Source organism: Fukomys damarensis, unplaced genomic scaffold, assembly GCF_012274545.1.
Source record: "Fukomys damarensis isolate Sample0158 unplaced genomic scaffold, DMR_v1.0_HiC HiC_scaffold_6, whole genome shotgun sequence".
In the NCBI taxonomy this organism is placed as follows: domain Eukaryota; kingdom Metazoa; phylum Chordata; class Mammalia; order Rodentia; family Bathyergidae; genus Fukomys; species Fukomys damarensis.
This window is the reverse complement of record NW_022900918.1, coordinates 14,259,970-14,281,377: the sequence shown is the minus strand read 5'-3', so window position 1 is coordinate 14,281,377 and position 21,408 is coordinate 14,259,970. Positions and strand designations below refer to the sequence as shown.

Below are 21,408 nucleotides of genomic sequence, written 5' to 3'. Positions count from 1 at the left end.
ATCATCATGTACCAACATAAAATCAAAGTGAATCAGACTTAAGTTTTAAAACAGAAACAGTTTGTTGGAAGATATAATAGGTAAAACTTTTGAAGACGGGCATAAGTAAGGATTTTCTAAACAGAACCTGAATTGTAAAAGTTTAACAGATGGGGAAGTCTTTGTTGTGATGATTGTGATCAAGCTTAATAGATAGATCTCACTAGCACTCTGTGCCTCGGCAGCCTGCCTGAACTGCCTGTTTGTTATTAAACTTTAAATTTACCACAGAGACAACTCAGAATCCTGTCTATTAAGCAGCCTTGTTTTCTGGCTAGGTTCAATAATTTCTTTATTACTATAGGAAACATTTATATAAATGAGCCCTAGCCAAAATGTCACCTGTGAGGAATCTTCTTAGAATTAAGAAAAGTCATTGTTAATAGTAAACAAGTCTTTTTTCTGTTTTTTAAAATTAATTTTATTGATACATTTAATGTATCAATAAAATTAATTTTATTGATACATTTAATGTATCAATAAAATTAATTTTATTGATACATTTAATGTATATAATATAATGACATTCATTGTTGGAAATTTGTACCTTTACATAATCAGTCTTGGTTCTTATTTATTCCCCATTCCTCAATAGTAAACAGTCTTAAAGAATGATGGAATATAATAGTCTCCCATTGGCTTGGGACTAGAACTCTGCATTTTGTAGTTTAGGTTTCTGTTTCCTGTAGGTTACATAGCAGAGGGAAATCTGAGCATGTTTAATTTTCTAGTCCTTTCCAGGAAAAGAAGCTAATATGTCAAGTGAAAAATTTTATCATTGAATGTATTTGATCAATTGAAGTTCAATGCCAATAGAATTTGTAACATCTTAGTTGTCTTCAAGCCTGTTAGGATTTTACATGACTTCACTAAAGGTTATTTTGATTTCTTAGTTATATTTATATTCTTCAGGAACCTTACAGATGATAAGCAGAATTGCAGTTGATTTTCCTGCAACTCATTTCACCCTTGTCTGGAAAATATAGTAGTTCTAAGTTCCTGTGGTTTTTAGTACATATATGAGTGAGTAATTAAACCAGTATATATTGTGTCCCCACCACATGCCATATACTGGACTAGGCATGAGAGACGTTACTTTGTCCTCAAGGGGACTCCAGGTTAGTTGGAAATGAAAACAAAAGTAGTCAGTTACACTATAATGTAATAATTAGTATAGCAGAGTTCTAGACTAGGGCCTCATTCATTTCCCCTATTAGATATAAACTTTTTTTTTCATGATTATTTTACAAGAAAAGGGGACACAGCTGGGGGTTTAGCTCAGTTGTTCCTCTACCTCTCTCATAGTGCAAAGACCTGAGTTCAATACCTGGTACCAAAAAAAAGAAAAGGAGATACATGTAAATAATAATGGAAATTATATGATTTTAGGAAGGGCTAAGGTGAAAGCTTTTAAAGTTATTTTTATATTTATTTACTTATTTCTACTGTATGTGCTGTTGTGTTTGTGATTATGATTAGCAGTTACCTTGGTGAATTTTACTTTAGTACAACTAAATGAACTTTGTAAATTAATGTAATTTATTTCTTCTGAGTGACCGCAATCTCTGACGTTAACTATATAAACTTTTTCATAATGTCTTATTTTGACTTCGTTATAGTAAAACTGCCTTTTAAATAGTGCCTTTAGCTTTTAGGCTTCCATGTGACTTTTAAAAATCTTCATGTTGGGCCGGGGATTTAGATCAGCAGTTTGGTGGCCTGCCTTGCAAGTGCAAAGACCTGAGTTTCCCCAGTACCAAGAAAAAAAAAAAAAAAAAAAAAAAAAAAAAATCTTCATGTTGAACATGCTTTTTAAAATTTTTAGTGTATATTTTTGGCTTTGCCCTTTAAATATTGTAATGAAGTCTGATGTGGATATAACTTGTACCAACTAGACTATCTAGAAAATGTTACTGGTTTACATGTTATAAAACATAATTTTTTAAAATAGATTATTGAGGTTGGACTTTGTGAAGTGTTTGAATTGATCAAGGAGACGCGGTTTTCACATCCATCTCTGTGTCTGAGGAGTCTCCAAGCCCTGCTGAATGTACTTCAGGGTCAGCAGCCAGAAGGTCTCCAATCAGAGCCACCCGAGGTCCTAGGTAAGAACAGGTTCATAGAGTGATGCCTTTAAAAGTGAATTGTTTCTCTCATAAAGTGAACCCAGTACAGCTACCATTCTTGTTTGTTTATTTTGAGACCGGCTCTTACTATGTAGTCCAGCCTGGTCTTGCACTCACCCTGTAGCCCAGGCCAGCCTAGAAATCACCGCAATCATCCTTTTCTCAGCCTACCAAAGTCTACTATTTTTTTGTCTTCTGTATATGCTCCCTTGTATCCATTCTTTACTTAAATACTCTCTTTCCTTTATTCTTTTTAAAGTAAGTCTTTTTAAAATACTAGCTTTTGAACTTCTGACACATGTTTTTACCTACCTTTTATCTGTTATAACTTTCACCTTTTTAATTTGTTCATTTTAATGATATGCTGTTTCAGATGCTGATATACTGTCTTTGGTCCTTTCCTGTCTTTTCAAGGCTTACTTATGATCTTTTCACTGCTTTGTATTTTTCTGCACATGGATTTACTAATATTTTGATTTTATTTGGCTTAAAAAGAGGTAAGGAGTACTTTGATGCTTTAATATTAAACTTCTCTTGGAACTTGCCTCTACTTTTTCCGTTGATCTCGTATCAAAATCTCATTAGTTCCTCCCCTCATTTTGATTATTTTCATGTTCTTCATGACAATATATTTGTAATACTCTTACTGTTAGATATCTTGACAATTCAGTGTACACCACATGTCTTCTGTGCAAATGGATTGGCTTTTCAATCATTGTTTTAGAAAAATTATTTTCTACTATCTATCCAACTTAAAGTTAGAATATAGGTTTTCAAGTATTCACTTAAAATTTAAAAGTTGCTCCTATGTTTTGTACTAAGAGGATATGATATAATTACTGTCATGTAATTTAGTATCAGAATGTTGGATGCATGTATACTTATAAACGTGGTTAAATAGTATGGAAGAAAGAAGAGGAGTTCTAAGAATTATTAAGCAGGTTTCCCCACAGATGGGACATTTGAGATTTGAAGAATGAATAGGAAAGAGGGAACCAGGTTATAAGTGTCCCAGGCAGAGGGGACAGCAAGGCTATGAGATGGAAAAAAAAAAAATGGCTAGAATAATGAAGAGAGGGAGGCCCTTGTATAAGGTTGGCAAGTGGTAAGGACAGGTGGGGCCTTTTAGGCTATGTTAAGAAGGTTGGTAATGGTGATAAGGAGAATGAAAAATCATTATCCCTTTACACGCTTAAAATATAATTATTCTGTCACTTATTTTCTTAAATTACTTAAGGTATTGATTGCTTTGCTCTTTCTTTTTAAAGGTAGAGACATTCTTTGTCTTATTTGCCAGTAGAGACATTCTTTTCTTACTTGCCAGCATACTATAGCAAACTAGAGTAATTCTTATTGAGCAAGGAAAATTCACTAAATATTTACTGAATAAGTAAAAAATGGAATACCTGAAGAATAATGAAAGAAAGAGGATGAATAAACAAACGTAGGAGGGATGGGGATTTAGCTCAGTGGTTCTGCTGCCTGCCTTGCAAGCACAAGGACCAAGTTCGATCCCTAGTACTCCCCACCAAATAAAACAGAAAACAACAAAACAAAACATAGGAGAGATGTATTAAAGGATGGAGGATGGAATAATAATTGAAAGGAAGGCAGAGATAAGGGTAGATGGACAAAAGACAAGGGATGGGAAAAGGGAAGAAGGAATAATAAAGGAATGAGTAGATTTTAAGTAGACAACTAGATTTTGGGTTTAAAATTTTTTCTTTAGTTATAAGCAGACAAAAGTAAATGGCAGGAGATATAATTTATGAACAGTTTTTAATAGGAGATGATAGAAAGCATTGATTGACAATACAGTTACAAGCTAGAGAAAAATGGAGGAATCAATTAGGAAGCAAGGTAAGATAACTTAATTTGGGAAGATGTGGAAAATGAGGGTATGGTAGGGTACACCTCACTTTCTGTGAGTTATCCACAACTGGTCTTTCAGTTTTCAGAGAATTGCAGTGAACTAATTCTCTTTCTCTTGCTGTCTTCCCACCCACTGTTTTCTTCTCTTTGTCGCTCTAAACTTTTATTCCTTACTCTGACTTTTTTTCACTGTCTCTGATTAGTCACTGTTTTTTTTTTTCAAATTTCCTTTCCCTCTCTACTAAGGAAATACACACATATCTGTTGATTCAATTTTGGGTGGAGTTGTTCAGTGAATTTTGTGTAACCAGTGACTAGATTTCTGCTAGTCACACATTCATGTTTTCTTTTTCATCTTTTCCACAAATGGTTATGTGATTTAGGAAAATCTTTTAACCTCTCTGTCTCACTTTCATTATCCATTAAAGGAGGAAGATATCTGCCCTGTTAACTTAGTGATTTTCTGAGATATAAATGAATTATGTACCTTAACTGTAATGGTGAGCTGCTGTCATGACGAAGCAATTCAATCATATTAAAATTAGAGCATGTTTTGTGTATTCTCTTACAGTTTTGCAAGTTCACATTATTTTGTAGATATAACATTTTAAGAAGTCCTTGGTCCTCCCAACCTGAAAGTAAAATAGTCTATTATTTGACAGGGTGAGTTTCTTGAATAAGTAGCTTATTTTATATGACCTTAGATCTCATTTCTTTATTTACAAAAATAAGAGGTTGAAGTAAATGTTATGTAAGACCCTTGTTATATAAATATTTTAACTTATTGGGGGAAACGGTAACTGGAAAGAAACTAATGCATCATGGTATTCTGAGTGCCTCTAGTTTTGTTTATCGTGAAAAAAGATATATTAATGTATATAAACAATATTCTGTATATCAAATGAATATAATTGAAACTTCTTTTATCCACAGAGTCTCTCTTTCAACTCCTTTTGGAAATCACTGTTCGGAGTACTGGGATGAATGACAGCACAGGACAGTCCTTGACAGCACTTTCTTGTGCTTGCCTCTTTAGTCTAGTGGCTTCTTGGGGAGAAACAGGAAGGACACTTCAGGCCATCTCTGCTATCCTTACCAACAATGGTAGCCATGCTTGCCAAACTATTCAGGTATTTCATATTTAAATATGCTTAGAAATTTATAAGATACCAAGTAGCAGGGTTGTTTTATTTTGTTTTGTTTTATGCTAGGGATTGAATACAAGGTCTTTTCATTGAGCTATATCCCAAGCTTGTTTCTTATTTTTTATCTTCAGACAGGATCTTGCTAATCACTTAAGTTGCTCAGGCTAGGCTCTGATTTGTGATCTGGCAGCCCTAGCCTGTCAGAGTACTGGGATTACAGGTGTGTGTCACCATGCCCAGCCCTAAACTACAATCTTATTTTTTTATTGTTGTTGGTTTTTTTTGGTACAGGGGATCAAACTCGGGTTGTTGCACTTGCAAGTCACGCGATGGAGCTTCTAAGCTATATCCCCAGCCCTGTTGTTGCTGTTTTTTGAGATAGTTTCACAGTGTAGTTCAGTCTGGCCTTGAACTCAATATGTACCCCGGAGTGGCCTTCAACTCACAGCAATCCTCCTGCCTCAACCTCCTGCGTGTTGGGATTATAGGCATGCATCATCACACATAGGTCGAAGCTTCAGTTTTATTTCAGTTTCTATTAACCACTTAACCATTTACCCTGAGCATCACTGGAGCAGCACATTTGTTAATGTACTGACTATCCCAAGCATTGCTGGGGCAAGTGTCCTTTCAATCAATTGGTTCTTCTATTGAATGCATTTGATTAAATTGTCATTTTCATATTTCCTGTTATACAGTGGACCCTTTATTCATTCACAAGGTTATAACTCATGTTGGTCCATTGAAGACTTAGGCTCCTCTGTACAGCCTTCAAAGTCTCTGTCCTGTGTACATGCAGATCTCAGTGTCCGTAGACATTGGTTCAGGATTTCTCAAATCAATCCCACACAGGAAAAGATGCTGTAATGTTCCTTCCAGAACTCCTTAAGGGTTAAATCTGTATATGAGACCATCTGGAAGTACAAGTGGCTGGCATTCGGGTCATAACTCAAGACTTTGTTCATAAGTTAAAACTAAAATAGCAGTCATAACCCAAGTTGTTCATATGTCAGGGCAGTCATAATTTGATGGTCCACTGCATAATCTTATAAAGAGTAAGAAAAAACATGCAATTTTTGGTCATCCTATCTTTAAATAATTGAACTGGTAAGTGGATAATAGGATTTTACATTGTTTTCCCATTCATTATATAGCAGTTTGTTCTGTGCAGGGTTGATAAATAATGTACACCATGTATACTAGTTACACTATGTGTTTAACTCTGTAGCATTAAAGATAATAAAATGAATTACAGAAAAACCTTAAATCTCTAGCCTGATTTTTGTGTTAACACTACAGCCTTTTCTTTCTTTACATTATCTTGTTCTGTGCCTTTCCTGTATCTCCCATCTTGTTCTGAATTTTCAAGTATGGAATTCTTTCATAACTAAATATCTTTTCCATTGATAGCAAAGGATATGCCATCTATCAGCTCTATTTTTTTTGTTGTTGTTGTTGATTGAGTTTTCACAAGTTGATTTGTTTTTGAGTCAGTTTTGCTATGCATCTAACATTTAAAAAATTTAATATCTGACTGTGGAATAAACTTATTGTTAGTGGTAGGAAATGTAACCGTCTCTATAGATAAACTTGATTTAATTTTTTTGATGACTCTTGAAATTGAGAGAGAAGTTATAGTTTTAAGGCCCAGTAGTCTCCTCTTCTTTTGCTCCTTGTACAATCTCAAAACAAATGGAAGGATTTATTTAATCCTATTATTAGCAGACCAGAAATAGCAAAAGGTATATATATTGATCATTTTCTGTAACTTATTTTTTTAAACTCTTTCTGTCAAGCATGAATGGTCCCCTTACTCCAGTTTTCTACTTTTACTCTTTTTCCTCTTTCTGCTGTGCTTGGAATGCTTTTGTTCTATTTTATGGCCCTTAATTGTTTTTAAACTCTTCTGTGCAATGGTTTTCAAGCTATAATCTGTAGACATGCTTTGAGGCTTCTGCAGATGTTTAATTTAACTATATGTTTAAAATATATAAGTAATCCTTAAATTTTAATAAAATGACAAATATTTAGATATTATACATTAAATTTTAATAAGAGAGTGACCACACATATATGAGCATATTAGGCTTTCATGTGGTTTAATTTTTATAGCCTTAGCAATGATAATAGAACCCATAGCAGGAGTAGATGAACTAAGTTCATGAATAGTCTCCCAGAGGCTATGAGGTGAGAGGAAGTGTCAGTGTTAGCAGTTTGAAAAGAGGGTATTCTTTCTGTCTTGTCAAAGTGTGGAAGTGAGGAAAATAGAGGAGTAGTTGAAGGCTTAAAAGAGTTTAATTATAACCCAGAGAACTGGCAAATAACAGAGATACTTGAATGCATGTATGTCTGACTGTAGTATTCTGTGTAAACATTATACAAAACAACTAAATCCTCTGAATCAATAGCTGAGGTGCCCTGTGAATCTGCTCTATCACTCTGTCTTCAGTTTCACCCAAAATACCATGCTGCAGCCAAAGCTTAGTAGAAAGTTTAAAGTAGAGGAAAATGGTAGCACTGTGAGGTGATTTATGGAAGGAGACCAAAATCTTTTTTTGAGGGGTGAACTCCAAGAATCCAAGACTTCCTGCAAAGAAAATGCTATTGCATTTGAGCTCAGAAACTAATTAACAAAAAACAAAACAAAACAAAACAAAAAAATAACCACATGGAAAAAAGGTACCATCCATCACTGAGTTAGAAGAGGCAAATACAGCAGAATCAATCCTGGAATCAAGTCTTTTCTGAATCCAGAGTCAAGTCTTTAGGTACTTAAATTATTTGACATATTTTAATATAACTAAAGTAGTAAGAGAAAATATCTGAAGAATGAGAATGTAAAGAGTAATAAGATTAGGAAAAGAACAAAATTGAACTTTTGGGATGTTAAAATCAAGTAATTAAATTGTAAAATTAAAGAATGGGTTAACTATTCAGTAATTTAAAGTTAGAAATAGTGAACTGAAAGATAAAAGAGTAGAAAATTATCCAGACTGTAACACAGAAATGAAAAGGGAAAATATGAAAGATAAAATAAATCCAAGTATCTTATTTTGATATGTGAACGACTGGTATGTACTATAAATACAATCTTATTACCATAAGGAATGATAGATTTGTGAAAATGGAGAACTTGAAATAATGCCCAAGATGAATACACTTGGCAAATGACATGGAATCCTCAGTTTAAGCATGTTTACTTTACTTGAAATTTGCTTCTTATAAATTAAATTTTAGTTGGTACTTTTTGTTAGTATGCCAAACATGATCTCTCTGAACAATTTGCTTTATTAAAGTGATATATGATTATAAAATGTATCTGTACTTTGTCTGGTTCATCTTTGGAACATTAAAACTGTCTTTTCTTTTTTTTCTTCTCCTTTGAATAGGTGCCAACAATACTAAATTCCCTGCAGAGAAGTGTACAGGCGGTTTTAGTGGGAAAAATTCAAATTCAGGACTGGTTTAGCAATGGCATTAAGAAAGCAGCTTTAATGCACAAGTGGCCCTTAAAAGAAGTCTCTGTTGATGAAGATGATCAGTGTCTACTTCAGAATGATGGATATTTTCTTTACCTGTTATGCAAGGATGGATTATACAAAATAGGCTCTGGATACAGTGGAACAGTTAGGGTAATGTGATTCCTTATAGTTCTTGATCATAGATTTATAGTTAGACTGAATTTGTGTTCTGTTTCTTCGTTGTGAAATGTACTATCCAATTTTGATGTGATAATTTTTCTTTAAAACGTAAAATATAGGCATTGAATGCCAGTCATATTATTTTATATTGACAATTATGAGTCTGTTCATAGACTAACTTTCAATATTTTACAGGGCCATATATATAATTCTACATCCCGCATCAGAAACAGAAAAGAAAAGAAGTCTTGGTTAGGGTATGCTCAGGTAGGAGAATATCCTCAATAAACCATACTTCCTTTATCTTTTAAATCGTGCTTGTTAAATCAGTAAATAATGCACATTTTGTATGGCTATAGCAGTGCCATAGTCTAGTGTAGAAAACATTGGCTCAGAATTCATAAGAAATTCAATTTAGGTCAGGACTTGCTTCTTACTAGTTGTGTGACTTTGGGCGATTCAGTTAAGCTATTTGATCCTCTGTTATTTAGCTGTAAAAAGTGAGCCTCTGAGTAGAAAGGAAAGGCCAGTTGTATCATTAGTAGATCTGAATTGGTAACATTTATATTTGATTTGAAGTCAAATTAGGGATTCTTGCAACAAACTCTTTCATTTTAAGTCTAGGTCCAGTACCTTCTAGGTGTTTGACTTGCCCAATGGATAGCCATGAGGATTGTGCAGGAAATCACCAAAGAAAGAAGAGTCCTAGGCCCATTTTGCCTTCATAATGTTATGATCTTATTCCCTGATTAACATAGCCATGTGGTATCACTCTTACTAGGTCAGCAGTCAGATGTGTTTACTTCTCTTCCCATGTAGAAGAGTAAATGAAAGATGGAAAAAAGGGATCAGAAGTTTTTGCTTCTCTCCTGTCTCCTTCTGACAGACAATACCTGAGTTCTCTTGTGGGAGAATAACAGATTCCCTTAACACCTTGACTTGCCTAGCTCATAGGATATGTTATCAGCATGAAGTGATTAAAGATATTTGAAAATATTCTGAAAGCTGAACAAATTTATTATTGTTACTATGTGGAGGACAATCTGATATATCAGCTATAGTGCATAATTTGAAATTAAATTTTAAATATTAAATTAATTACTCAGTTATTTTTGAAAACTTATCCTGGTTTAGGACTGAGGATGTAGCTCAGTGGAGCCACACCTGCTTTGCAAGTGTAAGGTCCTGAGTTCAATTCCCATTACGAAAAACAAAAAAAGACCTCTTGTTTGTGCTTGAGAGACAGGTTGCAGAACCACTGAGCTAAATCCCCAGCCCAATACCTTTTAATAGATAATGTGAAATAGGAAGAAAGGGGAAAAGGCAAAGGGGAAATGGGAGATTTAAGGGAAAGGAAAGAAGGGAATGGAATTAATAGGAAAAAAATGGAAACAAAATCTTTGTAGATAGAGAAGGATGGAGGGATTAAAAGGAGGGCAGGGGAATGGGGAAAAAAATAAGAACCAAGATGGATTATGTAAAGGTGCAAATTTCCAATGATGAATGTCGTTATATTGTATACCTTAAATGTACCAATAAAATTAATTTTTAAAATTTAAAAATCATAACCTGGTTTAAAATGTCTCATGAAAATTTTATTTGCTAACCTGCTGTTTTATCTAAGAAATAACTCCATGAAAATATATTGTTACAAATAGTCTGTTCAGTGGCATTTCACTGCCTCTAAATCCACTAATCTATTCATTTTGAAACAATGGCCTACATATTTCAGATATTTTCCTTAAAATAGTTGACAATTAAATAATGATTCTTTGTATTATCCACTTGGGAAGTGATGTAGTTATTTTGAACAAAGTGTTTCTACTGTTGTGTTCCTGTTTGGTAGACCTTACATATACACCTAAGAATATAATATGTTTAATTAATTCTCAGAAGTGTACAGTTCTTCCTCTTACATTATTAATCTTTGATATCATTTAGACAACAGTATTGATTAGTCTGTCTCGAAAATGTAATATGGAGCCAGATGGCTGCTTTTTCTGCTGAATTTGGAGTGAAAATATATTGTAACACAGGAAAATTTTCATTAACAGGGTTATTTATTATATAGAGATGTGAATAACCACAGTATGACAGCCATAAGAATAAGCCCTGAAACACTGGAGCAAGATGGTACTGTCATTTTACCAGGTATGTTTCAACTAGTTGTATTTTTTTCTTTGCCAGTGATTTTTAGGAATGTGTATTTAGGCTTTTTAGACATATAAAAAATGATTATCTAGAAAATAGTGCTTGCTTACAAATGAATTTAAAAATCTTGACATAAACCTTTTATAGTCTATATCAAGTTAATACATACAAGAACATTAGACATCAGAAATATAGTGTAATATATATAGTATTTTCAAACTTTTTCCATCTGTATGGTTTAATCCTTTGGCTTTATCCTACCAAGATTTTTTTCAGCTGCTGGGCCAGCATGGTGATGTTATTTTGTTGCTCTTAATAAAACCACAGTATTAAAATCTTATATGGCTCAGTGCAAAGAACCTTCTGGTTAATTTTCTTTGAAAAACAGAGCACTTGTGTTTCCCCCTTTATTTTAAAGGGCTTTTCTTACAGAGAGCTAAGGTGGTCAGGAATTTCTTAAAATTTTTATCATTCACACTTTTTAATAGTGCTCTTCTAATGCACTTTGGATACAGTTATTTTGCAGTTGTGCATATATAGTCAACACTCAAATCTCTGCTGTCTAAATTCTGAGACAGTAGGTCTCAAACTTTGTGAAGCATGGGAAATGAATAAAATATCCATTGTAAAGTATTGAATTTGTTTATAACTTTGATACTTTCTAAAATTTCATACATTACATTAAAATCTTAAATGTTTGATGCGCCTGTGAGTAAATTCATGGAAGGAGCATTGTTACTTCTAGGTACTTGACCATGTGCAAATGAGACCTACTTTTAAAGAAAGCATTAAGAAAGATAATTGCTTTGCTCCCATGCTTAATTTTTAAAATAATCTTATAGCTTCATCAAATATAATTTGAACTTTGCAAGCTATGCAGTTATCTAAACTATTATACAGATACCATGTTAAAGTAAATGAAGCATTCATCTATTTCCTAGAGAAGCTTTGAAAAACAGAAAACAACAGAAACATTTTATAAATAGCACGATTCACAGATATGTCTATAGAAATTTTTAAAATATCCCTCTTTTTCATAAATTCTTTTGTCTTAATACTTTAAACATATTTTAATAATGAAATATGCCTAAGTTCCATATATAATACATATGAAAGTAATATTTATTATTTAAAAATCATATGAGCAAATTTACACACTTGTAAAAGATGGTCACATATTACATGTTGCTTTTTTAACTTACCCATTTCATTTAATACTCTGAGTATATTTCCAGGTCATTAAACGGTATTTTACAACACTATTGTTATATTATAGAGTATATTTCATTGATTAATAAGTTGGAATGGGAGGACTCCAAGTTTTTGCTGTATAGCTTACACTGTACTTAGTGTCCCTATTGTTCTTTGTGCAAATCATATTAGGATAATGTCATAAAAGAAAAACTTCTAAGTTCACAAATTCCATCCCCCCAAATGGCTCCTAATATAGAGGATTTATTTTGACCATGTTCACTTAGAGAGATTGTAATTGAGAGAACATTTTGAAAATTATTACCTAAAGCTGGTGTATTCATTCAACTATGATAAAAAAAATGACTTGTTAATATTCTGTTCAGTTTGAATCCCTCTGCAACATTTAATGTATGAAATGCACCTTTTAACAGTACAAGTGTGGCTTTCTGTGTTTCATAAATATGTGCTGTGTTTATGGTGAAGAATGAACCAAAATTTGGGAGGATGGTCCATATTGTGTGTCTTCCGAGCTTACAGATGTTGCTTGATATCTTCCTGAAGATACTGTCTTATATTACACGACGCATGAAAGGAGGATAAAGAGAAAATCTTGGAGTCACATCAGGAAGACTCAGCCCTCAAGCCTGAAGAAGCCTTTTGTCATATTTCTCATTTCTTTGATCAAGACTGCATTTTCTTCAATAGTACTTTCAGTTTTTCCTACATAGGGACATTTCAGCTCTGTAGCTTTCCCATCAAGAAGAGAAGTAAATTCTTAGGTTTATAGGTGATAATGAATGCCATGTTTAAAATTGATATAAATCAGGTAACTCCTTGAGCTTAATGTTGTAACTTGTGTTGTAGTCTAGTTTATAAAAAAATATTATTTCAACCTAGTATGGATGACCTTAAAGCATACTTTCCCCTGATTATTATGATTTTATTCTTTTTATCTTGCCTAACCTTATGTATCCTTTTGTCATTTACTCTCCATGTCTGATGACAGGTTGCCTCATTTCATGAGGCTTTTTGCTGCTACTCTTGCGCCGCTTCACTCCTCACTTCTGCATTTATCTGAAATTATAATGAGTTTTTCTTCTTTGCTTTTTAGTTTAAAATCTTACTGCTTAGAGCTTGAGAAGCATCTTTCTTGCGCCTCTTTGTATTCTGTACAGTGGACTAGGAACTCTTTCTTTCGATTTCTCCTCTCTTTGATTACCAAGTCTCTTGGGCTACCAGTGGGCCTTGTCTCCCAGTTTCTATTTCCAGTTTGTGATCACTGAATTCTCTATTTGGTAAGGGTCTGCCTGTGTTTTGCATATTTATAATAAGGAAGTATGCTAGTATGAAGCTCCTGGGCAAAGATATAGAGTAATCCAGCTTATTTGGGTGGGCTCCATTATTGTATTCCAAAAAACAGAAATTTATGTTTTTTTTTATTTAGGTGCAACTAGAAATGAAAAAAAAAATTATATATTGTGATTAATGGAGAGATTCATCCTAGTTCTCTGCAGTTGTTTTGGGAAGTGTGTGTGCTCTTATACTTGCTTGCTGAACATTTATTTTTCTAAAAGGACACAATTTGTACTTTGATGTTGATTTTGCTTGTAGATTTGTGTTATTTAGTAGCAATCACTAACACATGTTCCCGTGGTCCTTCTGTAATACTGGTATCCCTTGTTATAATTGAGTTTGTGCATTATTTTGATTAAAATATGTAGTATTCTAGTTCTACAGAGATATATGTAGTATTGACAAATTTATGGCAGTTTAGCTAAGACAGACTGTTTGAGACAAAAAGGAATAAATGAGCATGGGTTTGTCCTGTGAAAGGTTAATGTTTAAAAAGTTTAAAGCATTCTAAAGCCTAATATGGTAGGGATTTCTAAGTGGGGAATTACAGCTGGTTTGAATATTATCTATTTTATTAAAGCAAGGGATATCTGTAGTTGGACACCATAGAATACAGAAGCTTCAGGCTTATCTGTATTTCTCTGTGACACTAATGACTGTGATATATGTCTGGGGGTAAAGTGTTGCCTATATCGCATGTGATTGTATTGAAATGATTGTAACCAACTTTATAGTTTGTTCATTATGGTGCATGTTTACTGTTAGACTATACCTAATACTAATTCATTTTGAAATTAGGTGGGCTTTCAGGTCCTTGATTATGGAAGATTTGTAAGCACACAATGTGATAAGTATTAATTTAATTATTTAGTTTCTGCAATTTCTAATTTTTTATTGAAAAGCAGTCCTTTTGAATTTAAGTCTGTCCTTATTGCGTGGATAATTCTCATTTGACTTCAACAGAGGAGTAAAGTCATTTTGTGAGTTGTTCATTTATATTGTAATATAATTACTTTTTTTCCTTTTGAACAGATTGCCACACTGAAGGTCAAAATATTTTATTCACGGATGGAGAATATATTAATCAAATAGCTGCTTCAAGAGATGTAAGTACTCTGAAGCATGAGTAACTGGCAAAAATAAACTCCTTTTGTCTTCTTTGGTTTTTATTAGATTAAAAAGCTTTAAAGGACTGATTTAACATAATACTATGGATGTTTTATTTCTTTTAGGATGGTTTTGTTGTCAGAATATTTGCCACAAGTACTGAACCTGTGTTGCAACAAGAATTACAGCTTAAACTGGCCCGAAAATGCTTGCATGCCTGTGGCATCTCACTATTTGATCTGGAAAAGGACTTGCATATAATAAGTAAGATGGCAAAATAAGTCTTTTTCCCATGTTTTAATATTCACATTTGTTATTCTTTAAAAAATGAATTATCTAAGCTGGGTGTGGTGATACATGCCTGTAATCCAGGCACTTGGGAGGCTGAGGTAGGAGGATCGCTATGAGATCAAGACCAGCTTGGGGTACATAGTGAGTTCCAGGTCAGTCTCAAGTACACAGTGAGACCCTGTCTCAAAAAACTTAAAAAAAAAAAGAATTACCTAATTGTGTTTTCAGCAGTTTAGCTTATATTTTAGGTGTTTTGTGTATTTTACACAGTTTTGAGTTATACATGGAGAAATAAGTAGTAAATATGCCCTTTAAACAGACTATGATATTGAAAGACCATTTTAAGGAAGTAACTAATGATAGCACTTTTCCAGTGTCATTTTGAATAGTGCAAAAGAAAATAAACCTACATTTAATAAGAATTATGGATGATACTGATATATACCTTAGTTTAAATATTCCATCTTTTTTCAGTTAATTTAAAAAATCTTGTATTCTACATGTTACAATTTTTATAAAATTCTTTCATTGGAACCTCCAATTCTTTTTAGCAGTCACTTTTTTTATTGCCAGAAACACATGATAAAAATTTTACCTCATTAAAGATGGAGGAAGGAGAGGATAAGGGGATGAGAAAAAGAATTAAGATGTGTTGTATATATGTGCCAACATGTAGTATGTACTGCAAACATGTAAACCAATAAAAATTAGAAAAAAATTTAAGTACACAGTATGGTATTATTAACTATATGCACATTCCTCTACAACACATCTGTAGAACTTTTTCAAGTGTTGATTAAAACTCTGCACTCTTTTTTATTTTTTTGTACATGTACGTAGCATCTTTTGTCACCCCTCCAGTCACCTTCCTTTTATTACCCTTCTCTGGTTTCACATGTTATTTGGGGGTTTCTGTATAAATATTTTGATCATATTCATAACTCTATTACCTACCTTTCTATCTCCTCTTCCTTCCCCTTCTTCCCTGCCTCTTGTCTATTAATACTTTCCCTTCTATTTTCTTGTTATCTTTTTTAGACTTCATATATCAAGGAGAACATGCAATATTTGTCTTTCTAAGTCTGTTTTATTTCACTCAACATGATAATTTCCAGATCTATTTATTTTTCTGCCAAACCTTTAATTTTTATTTGAACAGATTTTCAGGCTATCCATAGAATAACCCTACAGATTATAAAAATAGTAATTGATCTAACAAACTGATCAGTAATCTTTCATCTTAGTATAGAAATGCAGACAACCTCAGAGTATTTCTTGGGCTTATGTTGTGGAAGAAGTTGGTTTCACTAATTCCTACAAGGGTCTCTTTTTATTTGCCATGTTACTCTAATTTCAATAATGCTGTTTAACTTGTGGGATTCTTTACAAGATGCAACTTTTTTATTGTTGTCTAATGAAATTTAATAAACTTGGCATTTTTTTTTTTTTTTTTTTTTTTTTGGTACCAGGGATGGAACTCAGGACTTTGCACCTGCAAGGCAGGTGGCAGCACCACTGAACTAAATCCCTGGCAAAACCCTCTCTGTGGGGATTGAAGTCAGGACCTTGTGCTTGCAGGGCACGGTGCCACTGAGCTAAATCCCTGGCCCTTCTTAATTTAATTATGTAATATTTTTGTAGTACTACCATAGAAAAATATATTGAACTAAGATTATATATATATATATTTTTTTATTTAAAAAGCCTCTGGTCTGGTTACCAGTGGTATAACAGGACAAAGTAAATGTACTACATATATAATTATAATTAATTATTCATAGTTTCACAATTTGAAAAATGAATATAAGGATCTATATGTATATACAAATAAATATTCAAATTTATGGAGAAGCTATATAAAATATTCTTCTGTAGAAAGAATCATGGGACAGAGAATCTGAAATACTTTAATTGAAATATTTGTGTGTCATCATTAAAGCCCAGATAACTATATCTAGACAAAGCTCCCCTAGCTTTATTTTTGGTCATCTCTTATCTGGGTAATATTCTTGTGAGAATCAAATAAGATAAAATTGATAACCTCTGTAGTGCCTAGCACCTAATACTTAATAGGTATTCAATAAAAAATTGTCCATTTTTGTGGTCAATTAGGATTCAAGGAATACTGCTGACATTGAAATTTTGATTTTTTAATTTGTGTATCTTTCCTTAATGTACCTATTATTCTATTGTTTTAGATTCAATCATACAAAAATATTTGTCATTGTTTTTGAATTATGTTAATTGGATTGGCTTAAATAAATTATTCAAAAGAATACACGTTCTCTTTGAAATTATTCATATTAGAAATGTGATATAATTTTTGGCCTTCTGTTATAGGTACAGGATTTGATGAGGAGTCAGCAATTCTTGGTGCAGGACGAGAGTTTGCACTAATGAAAACAGCAAATGGAAAGGTAAATTACTTTTCTTATATTAATTTTCTCTGCTTTATGAGAGAATTGGTATAATTTGATTAGTTTATATAGTTTTCATGTTTGAGCATTATATTTGTTTTTTATGTAGTAAAAATTTTATGTTAAAAATAGTATTATAAAATAATTGTGACTTTTAAGACCCTAAAACTGTATAAATTTTATAAAATATACTTTTATTAGTAATTAGGGATCTTGTATATAATTTTTTTTAGTTACAGTGAATTGATATTTGTGCTTATTTTGATAAACAATTTTCATTGTAAGTTTCTGTAAATATGCAGAAGTACAGTGACTATAATTGTGGGAAGAAGTGGCATGTATAATAATTCATATATTATAGAGATCATTCTACAGAAACAGAAGCTTCTTTAGAGTTGAGGTTCTTGTTATCTTTGTTTTTCAATGAAATATTGAAAGTTTTTGTTCACTCATGTGAAACATGGTGCACTATTCCAAAAGGCATTGTACTTTTTTTTTTATGCTTAAGATATATTACACTGGAAAATACCAGAGTCTTGGAATCAAACAAGGTGGTCCATCAGCAGGAAAATGGGTTGAGCTACCAATTACAAAATCTCCAAAGATAGTACACTTCTCAGTTGGACATGATGGCTCACATGCCCTTTTAGTTGCAGAAGATGGAAGCATATTCTTTACAGGGTCTGCAAGTAAAGGAGAAGATGGAGAGTCAAGTAAGTTGACTGATCAACTGGACATTTAATAATAATGTAGAATATATTAACATAAAATCTGTCTATCTCAATAACACTGAACTTACCAAAAGTTAATAGAGAATTTTAAACTGTGGCATATTCAGTAAATGGTATACTATACATTAAAGAGAAGTGATTGCTGATTTTATCTAGAGTTCATATTTATGAATTTTTGTGCTTTATGAATATGGCTATTTATCTGAGAATGTAAGCTTATTTTGTTACATCATTTTGTGTTATTTGAAAAATTTAGTCCAATAGATAGGAAGCTCAAAACTTTTTGAAAGGAATATATATTGTATATTCCTTGTATAACCTTATATAGTAGGTTGGCTGTCAATTACTATTTTTACTGCTCTTTCTGTATGACAAAATCTTTGTTTAACAATGAAAAAAATGTTTTATTTTCCTCTTTTATTTCTGTTTTGCCTATAGTCTTCCTCAAAGTATCATTTTTCTCTTTCTGTAACTTCTCATGTGCTTTGTATATTGTAGCACGTTAGAGTATCATATTACAAGAATAAGATTTTGAAGTCAGCACATATTGTAAATATCCCTTAAAATAGCCACGGAGTATATTACCATCTCTCACAGCCCATTTTCTCTTCTAACGTTTGGAGAATAATGCTTTTCTTGGCTTGAGCTAGCAGGTAGTTACTGTACATATGTGCATAGATTGTGTCATATTAAAGTAGCTCCTGCACAGCAGTATGTTTTACTTTGAAATGTGAGCAGGAAATGTGTTGATCAAAAGAATAGGGGATTGATTTTTCTGTCTTTTACTTATTTGAAAGATCAAGTTTTAGAGAGCTTTGGCTACTTAAATAACCCACATTTAAATTTATTGACCCTGGCGCTGGGGATTTAGCTCAGCAGTTCGGTGGCCTGCCTTGCAAGCGCAAGGACCCAAGTTCAATCCCCGGTACCAAACAAAAAAACAAAAAAAAAACAAAAAACATAAATTTATTGACCCTTCTCCCATATGTGCATTTCCTTTCTTTACAACATCTCATTGACATGATAGAGTTGCTTAATACGTATATGTGGAATGAATGAAAAATTTACTTTACAGGATGTAGCATAAAAATAGATGTGAATCACAGCTTGAGAGAAAAGGAGGATTTCTTCCTATCTAGATAGACAGGAATACTAGACTAGAATATCTAGACTAGAATACCTATATCCCATACAGGATGTAGAAGACATAGAATATCTCCATGTGTGTGTGTGTGCATTGTGTGTGTTTGTGTTACACTGGAATGAAGTTCATAATGTAAAAAGGTAATCCAGAGTCTGTACCTGAGAAGTTTGGTGAAAAATTGGTATTTACCATTGGAAGTTTTTATTTGTTACAAACAAGGAAGAAATAACAATTATAGCTTAAATATTAATTGACCAGATGAGGCTGGTAAGTTGAGTCATTTTAACTGACATGTTGAAAATCCCATGAAAAATAAATGAATAAAGTATATCATATGTACAAATACTATGCTTTTTTTCTTTGGATTTTATATAGAAACCATTATTACTATCTGTTGTAGATGCCTTTAATGTACTCTTAATTTTTTTTTTTAAGCAAAGAGCAGACGGCAGTCAAAACCATATAAGCCTAAAAAGATCATTAAAATGGAAGGAAAGATTGTGGTGTATACAGCATGCAATAATGGAAGTAGTTCTGTTATATCAAAAGATGGAGAACTATACATGTTTGGAAAAGATGCCATTTACTCTGATAGTTCAAGTAAGTTAAAAAGAATAAGCATTTCATTTTTATGCAAAGAAGATCCAGTATTAATCATTAGATGTTACAAAGACATTTCTAAATACTAACATTTGTAGTGTGCTTTCTTTGCATTTTTCACATTTTGTTTCATATGTGAAACATTCAGGAACAAATTTTCCTTCATATCTTATCACAGGGAGCTGTGTCCCTAGCTTCTTGCACAGCTAGTAATGGAGCTTGGTGAGTGAAGCTTTATCTTAACTGCTACTTTTTCTGGAAAGCTTTTCCTAGACTCAGGTACCTCATATGGCATATCCATGGAGTAACAGTGGTATCCTTTGGGAAATGATTTGTATAACAAAGTTGATTTATAATTGTTGAATTGTCTCCCACATTAGGTTATTAGACTGGGTTTATCTCTCTCTTATTATTATATTATATCCCCAATTCCTAGCATAGGTCTAGCACATGATAGTTTTTTATGAACTACTTGTCAAGTGATTGGTTGACTGAAAAACCAAGAATTTCAGAATTGAATATGAGGAATAGAACTAAATAAACTCTGGTCTCAAATGCTCCTATTTGGTTGCTAACTTTTCTTTCTAGTGATTAGAAATGAGTAATAAGGGGGTAGGGATTTAGCTCAGTGGCACTACACCTGCCTTGCAAGCACAAGGTCCTGAGTTCATTCCCCAGTACTGCTGGGGGTGGGGCAGAAATGAGTATAATAAATAAGTCATCCTACATGGGAAGATTTTATGTAAGATAAATTTATAAAGTCTTTAAATTTTGTTATGAAAAAGAAAACAATGCAGTTTATGATTGCAATTTTAAGTGATTGTCTCATGCAGGACAAATGACACACATTATTGTAGCAGCTATTAAGTTGAACTGTACCCAGGTGATAATGTGTACTAACATATGGTGGTAATATTTAGATTCTCTAAAACTATTCAAATGAATCAAGCTTTTGGGGTAATGCATGTATAGTTTAAAAATAATGTTCAGTATAAATGTTGTTTGTTAAAATTCTCTTGATTAGAGTTGAAGTTCATGCATTTATTTAGCCTGTATTTCTTCAGCACTTACAATATATAAGGTACAATGTGTAAAGAGGTACCAAATAAACATAGTTTATCTCTTCTTGAGTATTTGGAAGACTGTTGGATATGGTAGAATTTAAATAGTAAAGAGGTATGGTGTCATGGTTATAGATATAGACCCAGATGCTGACACTAATGCTTTTTAGTTGGCTAACAATTTACTTAACCTTTTAAGGGATCAGCATCCAGCCTTTTGATTTGCCTGGGCTGCATTGAGTAAAGAGGAATTGTTCTGAGCTGTATATGAAATATACCATATAGTTAATGCCTTCATTATTTTTATTATAACATTATAATAAAACAACAAGCCCAAGCTTAATAATTTAGTAAGAAAACTTAGGTAGATTGAAACACAGGTACTATTATTAGTAATCACTACATTTTATGCTCCAATTTGCAGAAGCACATATGTGAGTTTCTGTTCAGTCCTGTGTGGTGAGTACAGGAGACAGAGTTAGCACTACCCTGTGTCCTCCCCTAGAAAGCATTCCCTTCTCACCTAGACAAGTCTG

At 32.8% G+C, this 21,408-nt stretch overlaps 1 protein-coding gene across 1 annotated transcript in view; it reads left to right on the top strand.

The window, feature by feature from the left end:
* Positions 1–21,408, top strand: part of Mycbp2 (MYC binding protein 2) — a gene marked incomplete at its 5' end in the record, with an annotated part of 279,711 nt that overhangs the window by 41,460 nt on the left and 216,843 nt on the right. The window contains 10 exons of the mRNA XM_033760909.1: positions 1,991–2,144; positions 4,971–5,167; positions 8,572–8,814; positions 9,019–9,090; positions 10,878–10,974; positions 14,554–14,627; positions 14,754–14,892; positions 17,260–17,336; positions 17,845–18,049; positions 19,647–19,811. Of these exons, the coding sequence (XP_033616800.1) occupies positions 1,991–2,144; positions 4,971–5,167; positions 8,572–8,814; positions 9,019–9,090; positions 10,878–10,974; positions 14,554–14,627; positions 14,754–14,892; positions 17,260–17,336; positions 17,845–18,049; positions 19,647–19,811 (1,423 nt within the window). The remainder of the gene's footprint in view (positions 1–1,990; positions 2,145–4,970; positions 5,168–8,571; positions 8,815–9,018; positions 9,091–10,877; positions 10,975–14,553; positions 14,628–14,753; positions 14,893–17,259; positions 17,337–17,844; positions 18,050–19,646; positions 19,812–21,408) is intronic.